General features: G+C 43.3%; 1 protein-coding gene across 3 annotated transcripts in view; it reads right to left on the bottom strand.

The window, feature by feature from the left end:
* Positions 1-19126, bottom strand: part of SPTBN1 (spectrin beta, non-erythrocytic 1) — a 503123-nt gene that overhangs the window by 121078 nt on the left and 362919 nt on the right. For all 3 annotated transcript variants that reach the window (XM_078649481.1, XM_078649482.1, XM_078649483.1), the window contains 4 exons: positions 18332-18610; positions 17925-18055; positions 9370-9574; positions 5002-5376 (listed from right to left, as the gene is read on the bottom strand). In XM_078649481.1, coding sequence (XP_078505607.1) covers positions 5002-5376; positions 9370-9574; positions 17925-18055; positions 18332-18610 — 990 coding nt within the window. The remainder of the gene's footprint in view (positions 1-5001; positions 5377-9369; positions 9575-17924; positions 18056-18331; positions 18611-19126) is intronic.

Genomic DNA, 19126 nt, shown 5'->3' with positions numbered 1-19126 from the left:
GAGGAACATTTGTTTTAACCTCAACAGAAGGAAGCTGTAGATCCAGGATCTCAGCAGCACCAATGATGACTACATAAAAAGAAGCACTCTCTTCCTTTGGCAGCCCAAGGGGTGAAATCAACCTTGCATCAGGGGGAAGTATACAAGGACACTGGCCTCTTGTAAATCCATACATATACTGTCATCATTATAATGTGGGGATAAATCATCCCCATCATCTCCTAGTGGAGACAAGTTCTGGTCAGAGTCAGAACTGAAAAGCTGGAGGAGCAACTGAGAACAGCTCAATGGCAAAGAGTGATTTATCTGAATCTGAGTGCATGGGAATTGGGTGTGCAAGACTGAAGTTGCAGTACCATCTCATTCAGGGTCAAGACAGTTTCAGCTCAGAGTCAGGCGCTGAAATCAGCAGAGTATCTCCCCTCTGGTGCCAGCGACATCTGAACCAGTATCGATGAAGTGCAGGTCTTGGAGCCAGACAGAACTCGGCACTGGAGTCATTGCAGAACCAGAGCTAGGGCCCAGGGGTTCAGATAGCGCAGAGGACGGATCTGCCCAACTGGAGGCAACCTGATGAAAAAGGGAAAGGAGCTCTGAATCCACTTTCAAAGGTGTGGAAAGAAAGGAACTGATGTCAGCACGCTCAGGTGGAACGAAGCAGATGCGGAATTACACAGTGCCATCTAGCGGTCCGCTGAAGCACTGCTATGAAAACTTCCAGATCCAGTATGGACCTGGGGAATATTTGAAAGGTGACGAATATATGGTTAGTAGTAGCCATCAGAGTAAAAGAAATACCCCATACTAGAACTATCTGCCTGTGACAGACTTACGCTGACAATAAGCTTCCTGAAACAGTGCAAAATAATTCAACAGTTCAGAAAAGCCTTACACGCCTGCTGTCTGGAACTCTAACCCTCCGCACCAAGGTCAAAAACCTACAATTAACCTTAATTCAAATTATTCACTGTCAAATCAGATTCACAGTCTGCACAAACCATAACTATATCTGCCTTCTCTAGCGCATCCATCATTACATCCACTAGAAGGATATAAGTTAGTAGCAGCAACTACTTTTACCTCCAAACCCAAGTATTAAAATTTGCATTACTACTGCCCTGCCAAAACACCAAAAATAGCCTCTCTCTGACGTGTTGCAATAACCAGCAAGAGACTGAAAGCCAGAAAGAAGTCCTGGAGCTTCATCTTCTGGACTTGAAAGTAATTTAATAATTTCCACATCAACCTCAAAGTCATTGTTCATGGGATGAGCCAAAAACAACTTTTGCAAAAATATACAACTTTCCTTTTATGATGTTCCCTGCACTCCTTGAAAAAACATATACTCCAAATCCTCTGAGCACACTGTGAAAAGAGGTAGACAGCATCTGAACCATGGCAGTAAAATGTAGTCCTTAAAAACTTTTTCACGAGGCAAACCAACATCCCTGCAGAAACAGTGAAACCTCACATTTCCTGAAATTATCATGTACCTACTCCATCATGCTTGTAGTGCACTGAAGAAAATTAGTTCATAGAGGATTGTAATACATATAAATCAGCTCACTCAGATGCCAAATATTTCCACTGCCATGTTTGCTTACGTGCAGTATATGCCAGTTCATTCAATGTCCCATTGTGGACATTCTGAAACACAATTTCTTACTACCGGGTGTTTGGGTGAGCCCAGGAACCTGAATTACAATTGAAAAGAGAAGATATTCCTGATAGCAAACATCCTAGTGAGTTATGTTGGTTCTTTATTAATGGGTTAACCTTCATGGACATTAGTGATGTTTAATCTGAGTTGCAGGGAGGCGACAGAGCTGGGTGGCATGCTGCTAGGCCCCTACTTTTCCCCCAGACAAAAGATAGTACGTGCATTAGTGTTCCACATGGTGAGACAGCTTTTAAATGTAAGCAAAGGCCCCACAGTAGGAGTGCTAGAGGAGGTGGAAGTTCCTTCCTGTGTATGCTGAGGAATGACAGGCGCAGCACAAACTGTAAGAGCGACACTGTCTTACTCATGTGGGATCCTCCATCTTACGCCATATGTTGCTGATATTAAGAATGAAGTTGTAATGGTGGAAACTCTAGAAAAGTAGCAAACTGGGTATTGGTATTTTCTCCATTGTGGATTTTCTGTATTTAACAGCAGAGATTAGGCCCCAAGGGGCATTTGATACTCACAGAATACATGGACCCCTCAGTGGTGAAAAGGGCATTCCGACTGCCCTCCAGGGCATACAAGACATTGGCTTCCGCCGTCAGTGGTACAATTATGGTGGCGCTAAACTATCATGAATTGTGGTTATCACTCCTAAAGAGAGCATCATCCTTGAAACATACAGCCTGATTCATCATTCACCCGTTTTGCGAGCCCCTAATAGCGATTCATAGCGAATCGCTATTAAGGACTAGCAAAACGGTATTCATGTAGGAATTGTTAAATAAATAGCGATTCCTACACATTCCTTATTTGCGAGTAGCAAATTGCTAATCGCAAATAAGGAATAACTCCCCATTCATTCCTATGGGCCAAAAGGCCCATATGAATGAATGGGGAGTATTCCTTATTTGCGATTAGCAATTTGCTACTCGCAAATAAGATAGCGATTTAAAGGGTGCCAGGGGTGTCCAAAGGACACCCTGTAGCACCCCTTAAATGCACATTTGAATAGGTGTTGCGCACACACATGTCCAAAGGACATGTGTGTGTGTAACATGCAAAAGAATAAAATGCACTAAAGTGCTTTTTACACTATTTTCGCAATTTACCACCAAGTCAGACTTGGTGGTAAATTGCGACCAAATATTGCGATTTCGCAATTTCTAATTGGTTGATGAATTGCATTTAAGGAATCTCTATTAGAGATTCCTTAAATCCAATTCCTCACAAATATGCGATTTCGGTAATAGAGATTTTTGCATTTGGGATGATGAATCCCAAATGCAAAAATCGCACTAGCAAAGGGCCAGATTCTCAGAATCTGGCCCTTTGCGACCGCAAATCAGCTTGATGAATCAGCTGCAAGTCTCCAATATAACAACCTCCTCTCCATGAACATGACTGTGAAGATGCAGGGCTGTTGATGTCAGCTGATGGTAGTCAAAAAGAAGAATCAATCCTTGGGATTCACAACTCCACTTTAGGTGGAAAAATAGCCATTTATCTTGAGATGACAGGATACATTATAAATAGTTGGGTATCACATATCAGGGCTGTTAATATACGGTGGGGGAATGCACATTACTTGTGAGGTCGCACTATTTTTACATTACTAACTTGCCTTCTTTTGATGTATGCAACAAAAAACATTATTGACCACATTTTGGGTTCCTTTATCTTTCACCCACCTGTGACCCATCCATCGAGAAATCTCAAGAGTAGGTAAGCTTCAATGTAAGATTAAACTGCATGCAAGATACCTCATGCATTACCAGAAATTCCAATGGAGTGGAGGTTACTTTCCTGAAATGATGTCTCTCAAAAAACTGTATATTTTGTGGCTTCAACTCTGTTACAATGGAACAGTACCTTCAAGGAAGATCTGTAAAACCTTCTTCACTGTATGTATAGCTTTGGAAAAAAACACCCTAGAAACACTTCAGCTTGAAAGGTACGGTTGTGCAAGACTGTGTGGGCCAGGGATGGGCATGAAGTCTACCCGCCAGCATGCAAGTTAAGACGGGAGGTGATCGGGGTCTATTGTTTTTAATTTTCTAGACCTAAGATGCTGAACTAGGAAATGTTGATTAACTACTGGTAGCAGAAGGCAGAACATGCATGTCCATTATCTCAGTTGTCATTGCATGCCTGGTAGGCCAAATATCCCAACTGTCCAGAAGACCATTAAGGACTGACTGGTTCTACGCTCTCTCTTGTTCAAATAAATGTTCTCTATTTGTGGAAAAATACAAAAGCGTTCAATGGCACTGTTGGGGTATTATTTATGCCAGGGACAAAAGGAAAGTGTATAAACTTCTGGAAGGTGCTTTAATGAGAGTTAACGGTGAAGACCTCTAATAACACAGTTGTGAATTATAATATTCACCAGGGGTAGGGAATCTAGTAAAAGATGTTCAAAGTCCATTAGACCGATGATGAAAAGGCAATACCAGCACTGCAAATCACCCGAGACATGGGCTCATCAATGGGACAACCATCTAAGAGGCCTCATGTAAATTTAGATGACCTTTCTCAAACCGCACCATTAGAGCTGGCTGGAAAATCAGATAAAGAGACCATTAATGTCTCAACCTACTGACCAGTGCTGAAGGCCAGGCCAGTGCTCAGAAGCCAGTTATCTACAATCCAAAACAAATTACTGCATTCCTCTCACCATGACCCATAAAGGGGGTAAACAAACTCTGTCACTGTTTACCTACATGTTGCATTAGAAGGACCAGCATGATCTTCATATTCACTAAGGGAAAATACCACATTGGCTTCAAAAACTGGTTCTAGGCAACCAATCCCTTAAAACCAAGTATTTCTTCCTTAAACGAACAGCCTAAGGTGAGACGACAGAGCCCATATTGATCCAATAAGCTCTTCTCTGTGATAATTGTTTTCAGCCAGTCTAAGACCACAACAACAATCCAAAGTTTGCCTTCGGATAAGCATTCTATTAGGGTGATACTTCTAGCCCTCTTACTGACCTTTGTACCAATTTACATTGTAAGGGATTTGATCTCTTTATACACTAGGCTGGCAAAAGGGACTCGGGATGCTCCCAATCATTGGATCTGAAACTCAAGCAGTAGTTTGGCTCCATAAAATCAGCGCGCCGGCTGTTGACCTTAGATAGGTCATACAATTTAATTTCCACATCAAGATCTGGAGACCATTTAATAACTCTTCAGAGGGTCCATCTACATCTGAGCTTCCATCCTTGCATCACTCCTTTACTGCACCTGCAAGCTCAGAAGGGACTGAAAGAAGACCTGTAGCACAACAGAAAAATCTTAAATAATTCAAACCTGCTGATGTGCACTCACCTGCGTGCCTAATGCCTGGATGTCATGCTCAAATGTTGTGTGCATCCGTTGTAGTGTTTCGACTGTATTTTGGTCTCTGCCAAGCTCTTCTGGAAGTTTCTTGTGTTTATCCTGAATGCGTCCATAGATTTCCTTTGCATCATGGTAAAATTTGTGAAGTTCATAGGAGGCAGCGAGAATTTGTGTTCTTGTATCAATCAGCTCAAGGAGGTCTGCCCAGGCTTCATTCAGACCGTCCTTCCATTCAGCAATCGTGGCTGCATCAGAATGTCCAGAATTGATTAGTTCATCTGCCATGTGGTTGACTGTATCCACCCGCTCCTGACCAATGTTTCCAGTGTCACGGGCAAATTCACGGAATCTCTCCTGTAACATCTGAAATAAAACCAAAATATGACCTTTAGAAAACACTTGCATCCGTTTTTACAACAGTACGACCTTTAAGTAAAGCATCTTTTTTACTATTAAAATAAAACAAGCCTTCACATAAAGGGGCATCAGTATACGCTACACGAAAAAAGGCAATATTTTATTTAATGGACCTTTTAACTTATTTCTCTTTGGCTATGTTTCCTACCTTTACATTTTTTGCTAAATCTCTATTCCCCTTATCTAATTTGGCCTAAATTATTTACCCAGTAGTGGTTACTACACACAAACCTTATCAGTGTGGACGCAAATATAAATGGATAAACTTATGACCAAAACATACCGTAACTGCATCTCCTCAAGATTAGTTACTAACCTGAACTGAATTCTCAGCTTCCATAAAAGTAATTCAACCTCAAAGAGCTTACACAGATATGTATGACAATTCAACCTCTATATTTTGTGAAATGAGAACGTCTAGCTGCACAGCCAAGCATGCTGTCAATAATCCATAAGAAAACTGTGACAAACACAATGAAATCTAACTCTTTCCATATAGGCCACACCATGCCCAAGAATCTTCCATTCATACATGTGAGCTCTGGCATGACAATGACACTAATAGCCCACAATAGTGGCTGCTGTACCCTAAACAAATAATAATGACAACAGTTGTAGTTCTCTGCTCTTCTACTTGTATGTTCACAACCATTTATTTTGAGCAGTGTACACTTCCTGAATAAGTCAACACTAATGTCTTTTTTACTTTGAAGTGCTCTAAGCAAAGATTACCTCCATACACTGTCTATTTAGTTAAGTATTTTACAGGTCACCATTATCTTTATAAAACTGTAAGTTGCAGCCACACTTGATTGTTTTCTACATCGCATGTAGTTTCATTAGCCATGCAGCAAATAATGAGATTACCGCTAGGCCAGCGTTGTGCAGGCTGCTGTTTTGCGGAGTCTGCATGCTTCGGCTCACTGGGTAAGCCTGAAGCCAATACAGCCGCAGAGCAGCGCCTGCACTGTTGGCATGCACTATGTCACGCATGGCACACAATGCACACATGACAGTGCAGTTTCACGATAGGCTACAATGCACGGGGACCCTGTTTGGGGAGAGCTCTTTGCTCTTTGCCTTTCCGCTAGATTTTTCATGGCTAGCGAAAGGGCAATTCATAATATGCACGGCGGCGCCGGCATTTGCACTGCCTCCATTCACTTACTTCCACACTACCACTTCTGAATACATTAATATCACCATAAGACAAATTTTGTATTTATAAAGTGCAATGTCTACTGAGACTATTATAGATTATTTTTTAATTGTGCTTGTAAAATGTTGGGTTCACTTTAAAAACAACAAAGGAATTTGACATTTTGGGGCCGATTCGGATCGGAAGGGCTCCGAACCATGTTCGGAGCCCTTCCGACCGAATCGGTCAGTGCCGGACGGATTCCATTCCGACCGAGCCATTCCGATGGGCTCGGTCGGAATGGAATCCGACTCGGATTTCCGGATGGCCTACAACGGGCTCGGCGAGCCTGTCTGCAATCCGGAAATCCTCCAGTACTCGCCCGGTCGCCTCTTTATGACCGAAGGAGTACGATGGCAGTTTTTCAGTGCCTTTTCGTGCCGGTCTGTCCGGCACGAAAAGGCAGTCACAAACTGTCTTTGGGGGCCCCAGCAGAGCCCCCATGGGTGCAAGGCTGCCGAATGGCAGCCTGGGGGCACCTATGGTGCCCCTCTGTGGATCCCTGCACCCGGAGGCCGGCACCTTGGGGTGCCGGCCACAGGGTGCAAGGATGAACTGCACCCCCGCTTTTCTCAATGCAGGCATGCATTCCACTCGGAATGCATGCCTGCATTGTGAAGTATACGAATGCGACCGAACCCTGTTCGGTCGCATCGTATTAGCAGGGACGTAACCCACGACAACAGGTCGGTGGGTTACTGCTCCTGACTGATGTCGGACGGACCTAGGTCCGTCCGACATTGGAATAGGTCCCTTTGTCTGTAATCTGTGGAGTGCCTTTTTCCTGAGATGCTACACTGTCACATAGGGGTTTCCAACCTTTTCTGTAGTGAGAGCTACTTCGGAAAATCATTGTGAGCTACTAAAGGTTAAGCCACTCGTGCAATGTTACCAGACACCACCATGCCCAGTTTCATTGATTAAGCCTAATGCCCATAGAAAAAAAGACCATGGTTTGAATAAAATACTTTGACTAAGGGAACTCTGACAGGGCTGCCATGTGTGTCAGTGAGAGTGTGGGCTTTGGGGATTTATGAACATGTGTGCATATGAATGATATATACGTGTATGGGTGGATGAGTATGTAATATGTACTTGTGGCACAGGACATATGTTTCACCATATGTGGCACTGTTAAAGCTATAACACAAACATACAACTATTTTTTTATGGGAGAAATTTGAAGTGCAGAAAACTTTTCTGAAAAACTTTTCATAATATGGAACATTTTTCTGCACTTTAAATTTCTCAAAAATTAAAGTTATAAATAGGACACTATCAGGTAGATTCATCAAGCATTTTTGCAAGAGCAAACGGTGCGAATCGCATAATTCGGCCGTTTGCACCCGCAAAAATGGCATTTGAGATTCATCAATGGTTCATGAACTCGCAATTTGAAAAATCGCAAATAATTGCGATTTATCAAATTGTGATCGCATTTAAGGAATCTCAATTAGAGATTCCTTAAATGCTATTCATGAACCTTTTAAAAATTGCGAATTCGCAATTTTTGGCCGCTATTTACCGCGAAGTCTGACTTCGTGGTAAATAGCGAAAACTTAGAAAAATGCACTTTAGTGCATTTTTCTAAGTTGGATGTTACACACACACATGTGCGCAACATCAGTCTACATTTACATTTCAGGGGTGCTACAGGGTGTCCTTTTGACACCCCTGGCACCCTTGAAATCGCATCCTTATTTGTGATTAGCAAATTGCTAATCGCAAATAAGGAAGCTGTAGAAATCGCAAATAAAATTGCGATTTCTACACGAATCCCGTTTTGCGAGTCTTTAATAGCGATTCCTTAATAATCGCTATTAAGGACTCGCAAAACGGGACAATGATGAATCTGGGGGTATGTCTACTAGCCACTGGGAGCCAGATGCATGCTGTGTGTAAATGCCCATAAGACATGCTGCTATATTTACAACAGAAAAATACAGCGATTTGTTTAAATAGGAGGAATTTAGAGGTAAGAAACATGCTTCATAAAATATTAAGTTGTAATTGCCTTAATTTAAAGGGGAGAAAAACATTGACTCAATGCTTCATAGAAATATTTTTCTTCACTTTAAATTTCACCCATTTGAAAAAAAATGACAGTAAATTTCAGTTATAAAATGTGTCTACTGACCACTGGGGGCAAGAGGCCTGTTGTTTGTAATTCAACACTTTGAAAAGGGATACAATTAAAATGAAGAGTTAACTTCATTATTAAGTTAACTCTTCATTTTAATTTTCACCCATTTAAAAGTATTCAGAAAAATATTTTGTTCTCATGCTCCAATATTTAGTTAACAAAGACTTTTATTTAAGAATTAAATACCTCAGTTCTTCACACCTGTGTTCTAGGTCATAAATCTGACTGCAGCACTGCTCATTATCAAACTTTGCTATCTGCAACCCGAAGATAATAATGGAAAATAAACACAGTCTTCCCTGAACTTTAAAAGAAAAATGTGACCCTGTGCGGATTGAAAAATGAACTCAAGGCTGTGAGCTACTCTGAAGGTGTCTGTGAAATACCGATAGCTCGCGATTAATTGATTGGGGGCACCTGCTGTAACGTCTCAATAAGTGCAGCTATTTCAGCATCACAGAGTAAAAGAGGATGGTGATGAAAGACAAGCTTCCTGTAGCTCAACAAACGTCTAAGAGCAGATTGTGGAACTTACCATACACATGTTAAAGGAAGCCAATGTAGTATGCACTTTTGATAGCATGGCAAAACCACTCACCGTCACATGTTCATAGTCCTGTCCCAGCTCATGCGATCCAGCCACCACCTCCCTCTCGGCTATCCACTGCTCCAGGTCATCCACCTCCCGGTTCAGCTGGAAGAGTCGCTGCCGCTCATCCAGTTTGCCTCTTCGCTCCTCTGACAAATCCTTCAGACCAGCATAGAGCTTATCAACCTGGGACTGTCGCATGCTAATGCGCTCACTAAAAAGTAAATAGAAATGGGACCAGTAAGATTCTTTCATGACCCGAAAAGTTGAAAAAAATAAAGTAAAAGTTTTCCTAGCAAGAATTACCACAATAAAGGCTTTGGAACACTTTTCCTAGTGAAAGGGTTAGCATAAAAAAAACGGAACCCATTGTTTTGTTGCTAAAGGAAATGGATCCCTATTAGTTTAAAATAAGCAATAACTGTTAAGGGTCTGTGTAAAACGTTAATGCACAGGCACATCATTTAATAAATGATGTAGCCAAAGACTATAAGAAAACGAGTTACTTACCTGTAACTACGGTTATCCAGTATTGGTATCTTTCATAGATTCACATGCCTGAATCATTCCCCGTCGTCGAGGCGGGAGTCCCACGGTAAATTATATACAATAGCAGTGCCTAAAAATTTCTTGTAGTAGGCTGGAAAAGCCCAAAGGCCTAACTAGGCCTCAAAACATAGCAGCCTATCTACATCATTATGTAAAAAGAACTGAAATAGTAGCCTTAGCCAATCAGCTGTCCTCACCCTCTAGAACCTTCCCAGCTCAGGCAGTTCTCCTCAGATTTTCCCAGCACAAGTGAGAATGAGTATCCATAGAAAGAACTGCCCTACCGGGGAGGACGGTGGGTGCATGTGAATCTATGAAAGATACCAATACTGGATAACCGTAGTTACAGGTAAGTAACTCGTTTTCTTATCCAGTATTAGGGTATCTTTCATAGATTCACATGCCTGAATCAGAATAGCAAGCAGTAACATCATGTCTGTCGATAGAGGAAGGTGGGAGACAAAGAAAAACATATATCTATCCCCACTCAACCAGGAAGGTAATAGAGTACAAACTTGTTAACACAACACATGCATCAAAACCTTCATAAAACATCACTGATAGGACAGCATTATAAATACTTAAACTTTAAAAGAAGAATAAAAAAGACCATAAGCTATCCAACCTTAGTGAAGAAGATGCTGCAGCACCGCATCACCAACAGCTGTGTCATCATGAACCGCCGACTGCAGACAGTAATGTTCGGTAAAAGTGTGTACACTTTTCCAAGTAGCAGCTCGGCAAATGTTCTCCAGCGTCACTCCAGCGAAAAGGGCCGTAGACGCCGACATCGTTCTTGTGGAATGCGCTTTGACCTTCCTTGATAAAGGTCTGTTGGCCTTGTCATGACAGAAAGTAATTGTAGAAGACAACCACCTGGCAATAGTTGCTTTTGTGACAGCTTGACCCAAGGTGGCTATGCCATAAGCAACAAAAAGTTGTTTAGATTTGCGGATGTCCTTTGTCTTCTGAAGATAAAACTTCAGGCACCTTTTCACATCCAGAGAATGTAAGACCTTCTCCGCAGGAGTTTTCGGATCCGGGAAAAAGGTTCTGAGTTTGACCGGTTGATTAATGTGGAACTGAGTTGGTACTTTAGGAATGAATTTTGGATTGGTTCTAAGCGTAACAAAGTCTTTAGAGAATTGCAGAAAAGGGTGAGTAATAGTGAAGGCCTGTATTTCACTAACTCTGCGAGCGGAAGTAAGAGCCAACAAGATTGCCACTTTCCAAGTCAGAAACTTTAGTTCTGTTTTATGAATCGGTTCAAAAGGCCTTTTTAGAAGCTGAGAAAGAACAATATTAAGATCCCACTCAGGAGGAGGAGGGCGAACTGGCGGAAAAGCTCGGAATAGCCCCTTAAGGAATTGTTTGATCAAAGAGGATGAACATAAGGATGGTTTGTTGGAACTCTTCCTGAATCTGGATATTGCTGCCAGATGCACTTTAATAGAAGAAAAAGCTAGACCGGCCTTAGCCAACGACAGTAGGTATGGAAGGATGGCTTCAGGAGGAGCCTGAAGTGGATGAACCTCATTGTCTCCACACCATGAGCAGAATCTCTTCCACTTGAAATGATATGTTTTGATGGTACTCTGCGCACGTGCTTGCGACAATATCGCCCTGCAGTCCGAGGAGATGTTTAGGTCCTTGAACTCTAGGAAGTCAGGAGCCAAGCGTGCAAGTGCAGCGATTGAGGATCCGGATGATGGATTTTACCTCCCTCCCTTGTCAACATCGACACTGTCGGTTTGAGACGAAACGGAGGTTGTTGAGAGAGCAGAAGGAGCTCCTGAAACCAAAATTGCCTTGGCCAACGTGGAGCAATGAGGATGAGAGTGCAGTGTTCCCTCTTCATCTTTTGCAGCACCTTCGGAATGAGCGGAATCGGAGGATAGGCGTACGCAAACATTCCGGTCCATCTCATCAGGAGGGCATTTCCTCTTGAACCCCGTTCTGGGAACCTGCTGGCATAAAACAGGCATTTGCTGTTTTGTTGCGTGGCAAACAAATCCAGCGTCGGCTTCCCCCAGAGCCGAAAGATCATCTCTACTTGATGTTGTTCGAGTTCCCATTCGTGACAGCCTGTGAACGTTCTGCTGAGACTGTCTGCTAGAGAGTTCCGAACTCCTTGTACATGCTCTGGCTCTGAGGGATATGCCGTGACGCAGGGCCCATTCCCACATCTCCTGAGCTTCCAGTGACAGGGTGAGAGATTTTGTTCCTCCCTGTTTGTTTATGTAGAACATGCTGGTGGTATTGTCCGTACGCACCAGCACGGACGAATTCACAACCCTTGGCAGGAAGGCTTGTAGGGAGAGAAAAATGGCCCTTCGTTCCAAGCTGTTGATGTGCTTCTGTTGGTACTGACGAGACCATCTTCCCTGGATCTGAAGGTCCTGAAGGTGACCTCCCCAACCTTCCATGGATGCGTCCGTAGTCAGGGTGAATTCCGGAATTTCTTGGAGAAAGGTGAGGCCCGGCGACAAGTTGTGTGCCTTTGACCACCAAAGAAGAGCGTGTTTCATTTTGGCAGTGACTTTGATGCGGTCGTCGAATGATCCCTCGACTTGCTTCCACTGACGATGTAACTCTTCTTGCAACGGTCTCATTCTGAGTCTCGCCATAGGAATGAGGCTGATCACAGATGAACACATCCCTAGTAGGGAAGCGTATATCCGAACTGAAAGTGACCTTCTTGCGAATATCTGTCTTGATAGTTTTACGAGTTTGTTTTGTTGCTCTTGTGTCAGGTATGCTTTGCACTGGCATGTGTTCAACATTGCACCCAGAAATGTCAATTGTTGACGAGGTTGGAGCTGAGATTTCCTCGAATTGAGGGTCAGTCCTAGATTCGAGAAGAGAGAAAGCGTACTCCTGACCGCTTCCATTGTTGAGTTTCTGGTTGGACCTTTTAACAGCCAGTCGTCGAGGTATGGGAAAACTTGCATTCCCTGGGACCTCAACATTGCTGCCACTGGAGCCAGGCATTTGGTAAAGATTCTGGGGGGCGATTTTAGGCCGAATGGAAGCACTTTGAACTGGAAATGGACGCCGGCCACTTGAAACCTTAGGAATTTGCGGTGGTTCGGGTGAATAGGGATGTGGAAGTAGGCGTCTTGTAGATCCAGAGAAGCCATAAAGTCCCCTTCGTTGAGACAATTCAGAATGTCCTTCAACGTTACCATGCGGAAACTCTGTTTCTTTAGATATTTGTTGAGTTTGCGCAAATCCAATATTGGACGCCACTCTTCCGAATTTTTCTCCACGAGGAAGAAGCGAGAATAAAACCCCCTCCCTTTTTGAGAAGGAGTGTACTCGTTCTATCGCATTCTTTAAGGCTTCTTTGAAGTGTAAGTGAAGACGAGGGGGAGGGGGACCCCTGGGCGGCGTTGTTGGAGGCTTCTGCAAAAACTCCAGAGTGTGTCCCTTGCTGACCAAATCCAGGACCCACTGATCTGAAGTTATCTTCCGCCATTGGTGGTAAAAGGCGGAGATTTTGGCGCCCACGGGAAGGGAAAGGTGAGTGGCTGACATCCGGCAAAGCTCATTGGCGCTTGTTGGAATCTCGCCCTCGATTGCCTGAGCGTCGTTTCCCTCCTTGCCGAGAGAAAGAACCAGAGGCAGGCTGCCCGTAAGAAGATTGGTAGTAAGGCTTGTTGTAGGTAGATTGATACTGACGATTTTGTTGGTTGAAATAATTGCCTCTGGAGGAGTAACCACGGCCTCTTGCTCCCCTAAAGGATCCCCTCTTGTATTGCAGGGTACCAAGAGATTTAGCTGTATCAGTATCAGTTTTAATAGCCAGTAAAGCGTCATCAATGTGCTTCCCAAACAATGATTCGCCATCGAATGCCATGTCCAAGATTTTGGTTTGGACCTCAGGCCTGAAGGTGGTAGCCCTGAGCCAACCTTGACGCCGAAGCACAGCTGCTCCAGCCAATTGTCTAAAATTGGTGTTTGAAATGTCCAGGGCGCAATCAATAATTTCTGAGGCCGCCCTTTCACCCTCTTGTACAATTCTGCGCACCTCCATCTGATGATCCTCAGGGATCAACTCAAGATATTCCGTGAGCTCGGACCACATTTATCTATCATAACGAGCCAGGATAGCTAATGAATTAGCAGCTTTAATGGAGGCTGCTGCATTTGCTGAAAACTTCTTTCCAATTGCATCAAGCCTTCTGCCCTCCTTGTCAGGTGGCGTTGAAATGGGAGCAGAAGGATTTTTGGATTTTTGCTGCGCAGCCTGGGATATGACAGAATCGGGTCGAGGGTGACCTATTAAACAAGCTAGAGTATCAGATGGTGCTCGATACTTTTTCTCTATCCTTGGAAGGACTGCAGGAATGGAAGCGGGAGTTTTCATTATGTTGAGGCCTTCCTTCCATATATAATCAATAATAGGAATAGCCCTGATCACTCTGCGATATCCCTCTTTAAAGTCATGTAAAAAGCAGTCCGACTGCTCAACTGTGACAGCCAACTCAAATCTATTAGCAGCTCTCTGCATAATATTGTGGAAACCGCCAATATCTTCAGGTGGAGAATCTGAAGGACGGGGCGCAGGTGGAGAAGGCATAGGAATGACATAATCCTCCCAAGGATCCACAGGTGTTTTATCCGGCAACTCTCCCTCTTCCCTGCTTACTTCAACATCATTGGAAGAAGTGTCCGTATCATTTTGAGGAACTGGAGCAGTATTTTGCTGTGGCGACAATGAAGCCCTTGGTGACGGAGGTCTTGGCACGTCAACTGGAACAGGTGACCCAGCGGGTGCAACCTGATTTGATGGAAATCTCTGGCGATAATCCGCCAACATAGCCTGCAAATCCTGTATTAAGGAAGTTGGTAAATGTGTAGTGTCCTCAGACCGAGAAGGTATAGTATGAGGTGACTGATATGGCGTGGAATAAATGTCATGTGTATAATGATCATGGACTTCCTCCTCATCATCCTCCTGATATTTAATATTTAATTGAGAAGGGTGACGGGCAATCCCAAAAGGACCATCATCCTCTTCCCCTTCATCTGACTCCTCTTCCATGTATGTCTCCAAGATGTGCGATGGCAAGAGTGGAGAAATATGTGAATAATCCTGCCTTTGATACGTTTTCATCTGAAAATGAGTGTATTGTATCTTTGCTGGAGGTGAACCGTGCAACAGATGAGCAGATGTCAGTGCAGAAGCCACTGTTACCGGGATCTCCGTCGACGGTCCTGTCAATGAGAAAGATCTTGCCGTCGACGAGGTCGTCAATGGTATCTTCGTCGACGAACCTTTCGTCGTCGGGACTGTCGATAGCATCTTCGTCGACGAGTCCCTCGTCGTCGGGACCGTCGATGGTGTCTTCGTCGACGAGTCCCTCGTCGTCGGGACCGTCGATGGTGTCTTCGTCGACGAGTCCCTCGTCGTCGGGACCGTCGATGGTGTCTTCGTCGACGAGCCCTTCGTCGTCGGGACCGTCGATGGTGTCTTCGTCGACGAGTTCTTCATCGACGAGACCGTCGATGGTGTCTTCGTCGACGAGTTCTTCATCGACGAGACCGTCGATGATGTCTTCGTCGACGAGTCTTTAGTCGACGAGACCGTCGATGATGTCTTCGTCGACGAGTCTTTAGTCGGCGAGGCCGTCGATGGTGACTTCGACGACGACGAGTCCTTTGTCGACGATGTCTTCGTCGACGATGAAGTCGGCTTCGTTGCCGTCGACGGAGCAGAAGATTTAGTCGACGGAGCCGTCGTCGACAGACATCGACGATGGCAACTTGGTTTTAGTCAGCAATGGTTTAACAGACATCAACGGTGAGGTAATAGCTGAAGTGGTAACCGTAGAAGTAGATGAGGAGGCAGAAGTCAAAGTAGTAGTAGGTACAGACACCAGAGAAACAGTCTTACCCTGGGTTGTACTCACAGTTGAAGAAGCCGATGCACTCTTAGAGGGTTCTGAAGCTTTCTGAGAGGTTTTAAGTTTTTTCTTTCTCTCAGGAGAAGCACTTTCTTTGGATCTAGCTCTCTTGCTGGAGGTAGAGGCTTTGTCCTCATCATCAGTGGAAGAAGACTTCAACCACAAAAGAACCCTTGCCTCCCTATCCCTGATAGTTTTCTGAGGGAAGGTACGGCAAATTCTACAGTCCTTCACAATATGTGAAGGGTGCAGGCAATAAATACAGTCAGAGTGCTGGTCATCCACATGGACTCTTCTTTTAGCAGGTCCCACAAGCTTTGAAAAGAGCCTTCTTTTCAGACATTTTAAGGAATAAAGATCAAAAAACTGAGTAGGCACTCAGGGAGACTCCCTTACACACGAAGTGCGGTGAAAATCTGAGGAGAACTGCCTGAGCTGGGAAGGTTCTAGAGGGTGAGGACAGCTGATTGGCTAAGGCTACTATTTCAGGTCTTTTTACATAATGATGTAGATAGGCTGCTAAGTTTTGAGGCCTATTTAGGCCTTTGGGCTTTTCCAGCCTACTACAAGAAATTTTTAGGCACTGCTATTGTATATAATTTACCGTGGGACTCCCGCCTCGACGACGGGGAATGATTCAGGCATGTGAATCTATGAAAGATACCCTAATACTGGATAACAGCTACTCAAAGCTAAAATGTTGTAACTAAACATTTAAACAAAGTTAAACAAAACATTAAAAAAAATAAGGGCATCATATGAAAAGCCAAGAAGTGCCTGTCATTGGATTTCAAGACAAGACACTGAACTTTATGTTCAAATTATAAATAAATGTTAAGATTTACTAGGTCTGGTAAAGCTCAATCATCATGCCAACATTTAAAAAACAGATTTTCAGATAATGCCCTTCTGGCTCCAAATATACAGATCGTCCAAATGAAACAAAATGTAAAATATAGGTTACGAAAAACAAACCCAAAGCTGTTAAAGTACGTTAAATAAACAAGGATTTATCAAAGCAAACCTAGTGAACGTCCAGAGTGTCTCAGTTCCTTATTAGTGTATATCCTGATCTTTGTCTTCATTTTAATTAACTGCTAAGGGGGAGAAACACCTTAAATCTCTATTCTAGAATCAGATAACTAGAGCAGGACCTAGTTAAATGCAGTATGTCTTGTTATAAGGGAGGCAAACAATCTGAAGTGATACAAATGTGATGTGTCTGCCTAGTAGTTCACTTTCTACGCACTTATCCCAGCCGATGATATCCACTAACTCCAGATAAAGGTCACACCTCTGATCAACATATGCAATGCTTGCTCACTTTCACATGAACATCAAATTTAGATCAGTCGCATGGCTGTAGCTGCCTTCATTTATGCCATGTATACACTGTGGTCCACAGTACGAATGAAACATTTTAAAAAATTTAAGAGACTAGAAAATAATGACTTCCAACAGAATGAACTGTTTGACAGATGGTGCGTTTTAATGGTACTTTGTAGTGTTAAGAGATATGGTACATATTACCTTTTTTTTATTACCTTTCTATTCATAACAAGAAAGTATAAATATCATAATGTCTTTAAAAACAAATTGATTCCTAGAGAAGTGGTGCCACTGCCTTCTCTTTTCTCTACTTCCTTGCACTAAAACCTGCTGATCTTGCATCCTCTTATCAGCCGTAACTGCTATTCAAGGACCAAACCTCACATTTTGTCAAGGGCACAGCAAGCAGCTGTGCTATCAAACCCATGACTTCCCTTCAGAGGATCATGCTAAGCAGATTTTTTTTAAGCTGCAGTCAGATGAAAGTGCCCACACCTCGCCCTCCCGATCCCATAAAGGAGTTTCATCTCCAACCTTTCTAGCTCGCGTGTGGAAGCTACTGTTCCTGTTAGATGCTTGCAGAGGAGAAGGAGATGTAGGGCTGTTTTAGTATGTGTTAGGAAAAAAGAGCAGGATTCTTGCTTCTTCGCCACTAGGTTGAGTGATACACCTGCTACCAGCACTGCCTACGATTTCTAAAACAAACCGTAAAGCCCTTAAGTTATTAATCTGTGAACAAAAAACAATAGCTTGACAACACAATTGGAAAATATGAACCTCTCTGGATGGCTATCTGCCACCAACGCTCTACTTGTCTTCGAGAGCTGATGTACTGTCTCTGCATAATCTTCGACTGCCTGTTCCAAAATCTGATGCTTCTTCAACATAGAGACTGCACTCTGTTCATCCTGAAAGAATTGAAGACAATGACATTTTTAAATTTAAATCTCCTAATTTAGTCCAATTCCAGCATATGAATTTGAGAAAAAAATGCAAAATATGCTGCCAGCCAGATAAACAGGCTAGGCATGGAAAGTGAGTTACAGACAGCCATCACTAGGGCGAAACCCTAGCAATATTCAGCTGTATGAGCAAACCTTATACAAACAACTTATGGGGGACTCTGCAGCTCAGGCATTCAATTATTTGCACATTTACTGATGTTAAGCCATCAAAACCTTCACCTTTGCTTTCTCCTCTGACATCATGTACAATTCCTGTTCACTCATCCACGCTTCAGCCTCAGCAGCATCAAAGTAATATTGCTGAGCCTTGTGGGATTCCTCCAGCCTCCTATGGCGTTTCTCCGTTTCCTCAATCAGGAGATTCCACAGCCTCTGGAGATCAGCAAGCCTTTGGTTAATGGCTTCTGCATTAAGGCTGCTATCTTTGAGAATATTTTGGCTCCTCTCGAAAATATCATCATTTCGGTGCTGGTGGCCCTGGATCTCCTTCTGAAGAGTCTGAATGGAAAAGACAACTGGAAGTTAAAAGGGTCTGAAGAGGGTGGAGAGTGCAGCAATCTACTTTAATGTATTCATACAGCTACCCACATCTATTAACAGCACGACATAAATATGCCTACAAGCAAACAGAAGGTATTTTTCTTCCCATGGCTGCAGGCAAGTGTGATCCCATCTAAAACAGATTGTGATTCAAGTACAGGTCAGCATAAAAGTGGGGACATACATTAGACTTAAATAATGGTTTACATAATATTATATTGATAGGTCAGCTGAAGCCAAAGGAGTGGCACTTATAATTAGGACAAATTATACAAGCGGGAGGGCGCACCCAAATAATTATTGACAGAAGATGAAGGTGGGGGTTTGAGGGGTAGTTGAGAGATGTAACAACCCCCAAATCGGCCTGCATCCAAAAAGATAATAAATACTTTATAGCCACCAACCAGCTCCTTGCATAATACTAGGGCTACTTTAAAAAACATTGAGTGCCACTATTTAATGGCTGCCCATTTT

This window comes from Lissotriton helveticus, chromosome 6, assembly GCF_964261635.1.
Source record: "Lissotriton helveticus chromosome 6, aLisHel1.1, whole genome shotgun sequence".
Lineage (NCBI taxonomy): Eukaryota > Metazoa > Chordata > Amphibia > Caudata > Salamandridae > Lissotriton > Lissotriton helveticus.
Note: the sequence above shows the minus strand (reverse complement) of the source record. Positions and strands in the feature narration are given on the sequence as shown.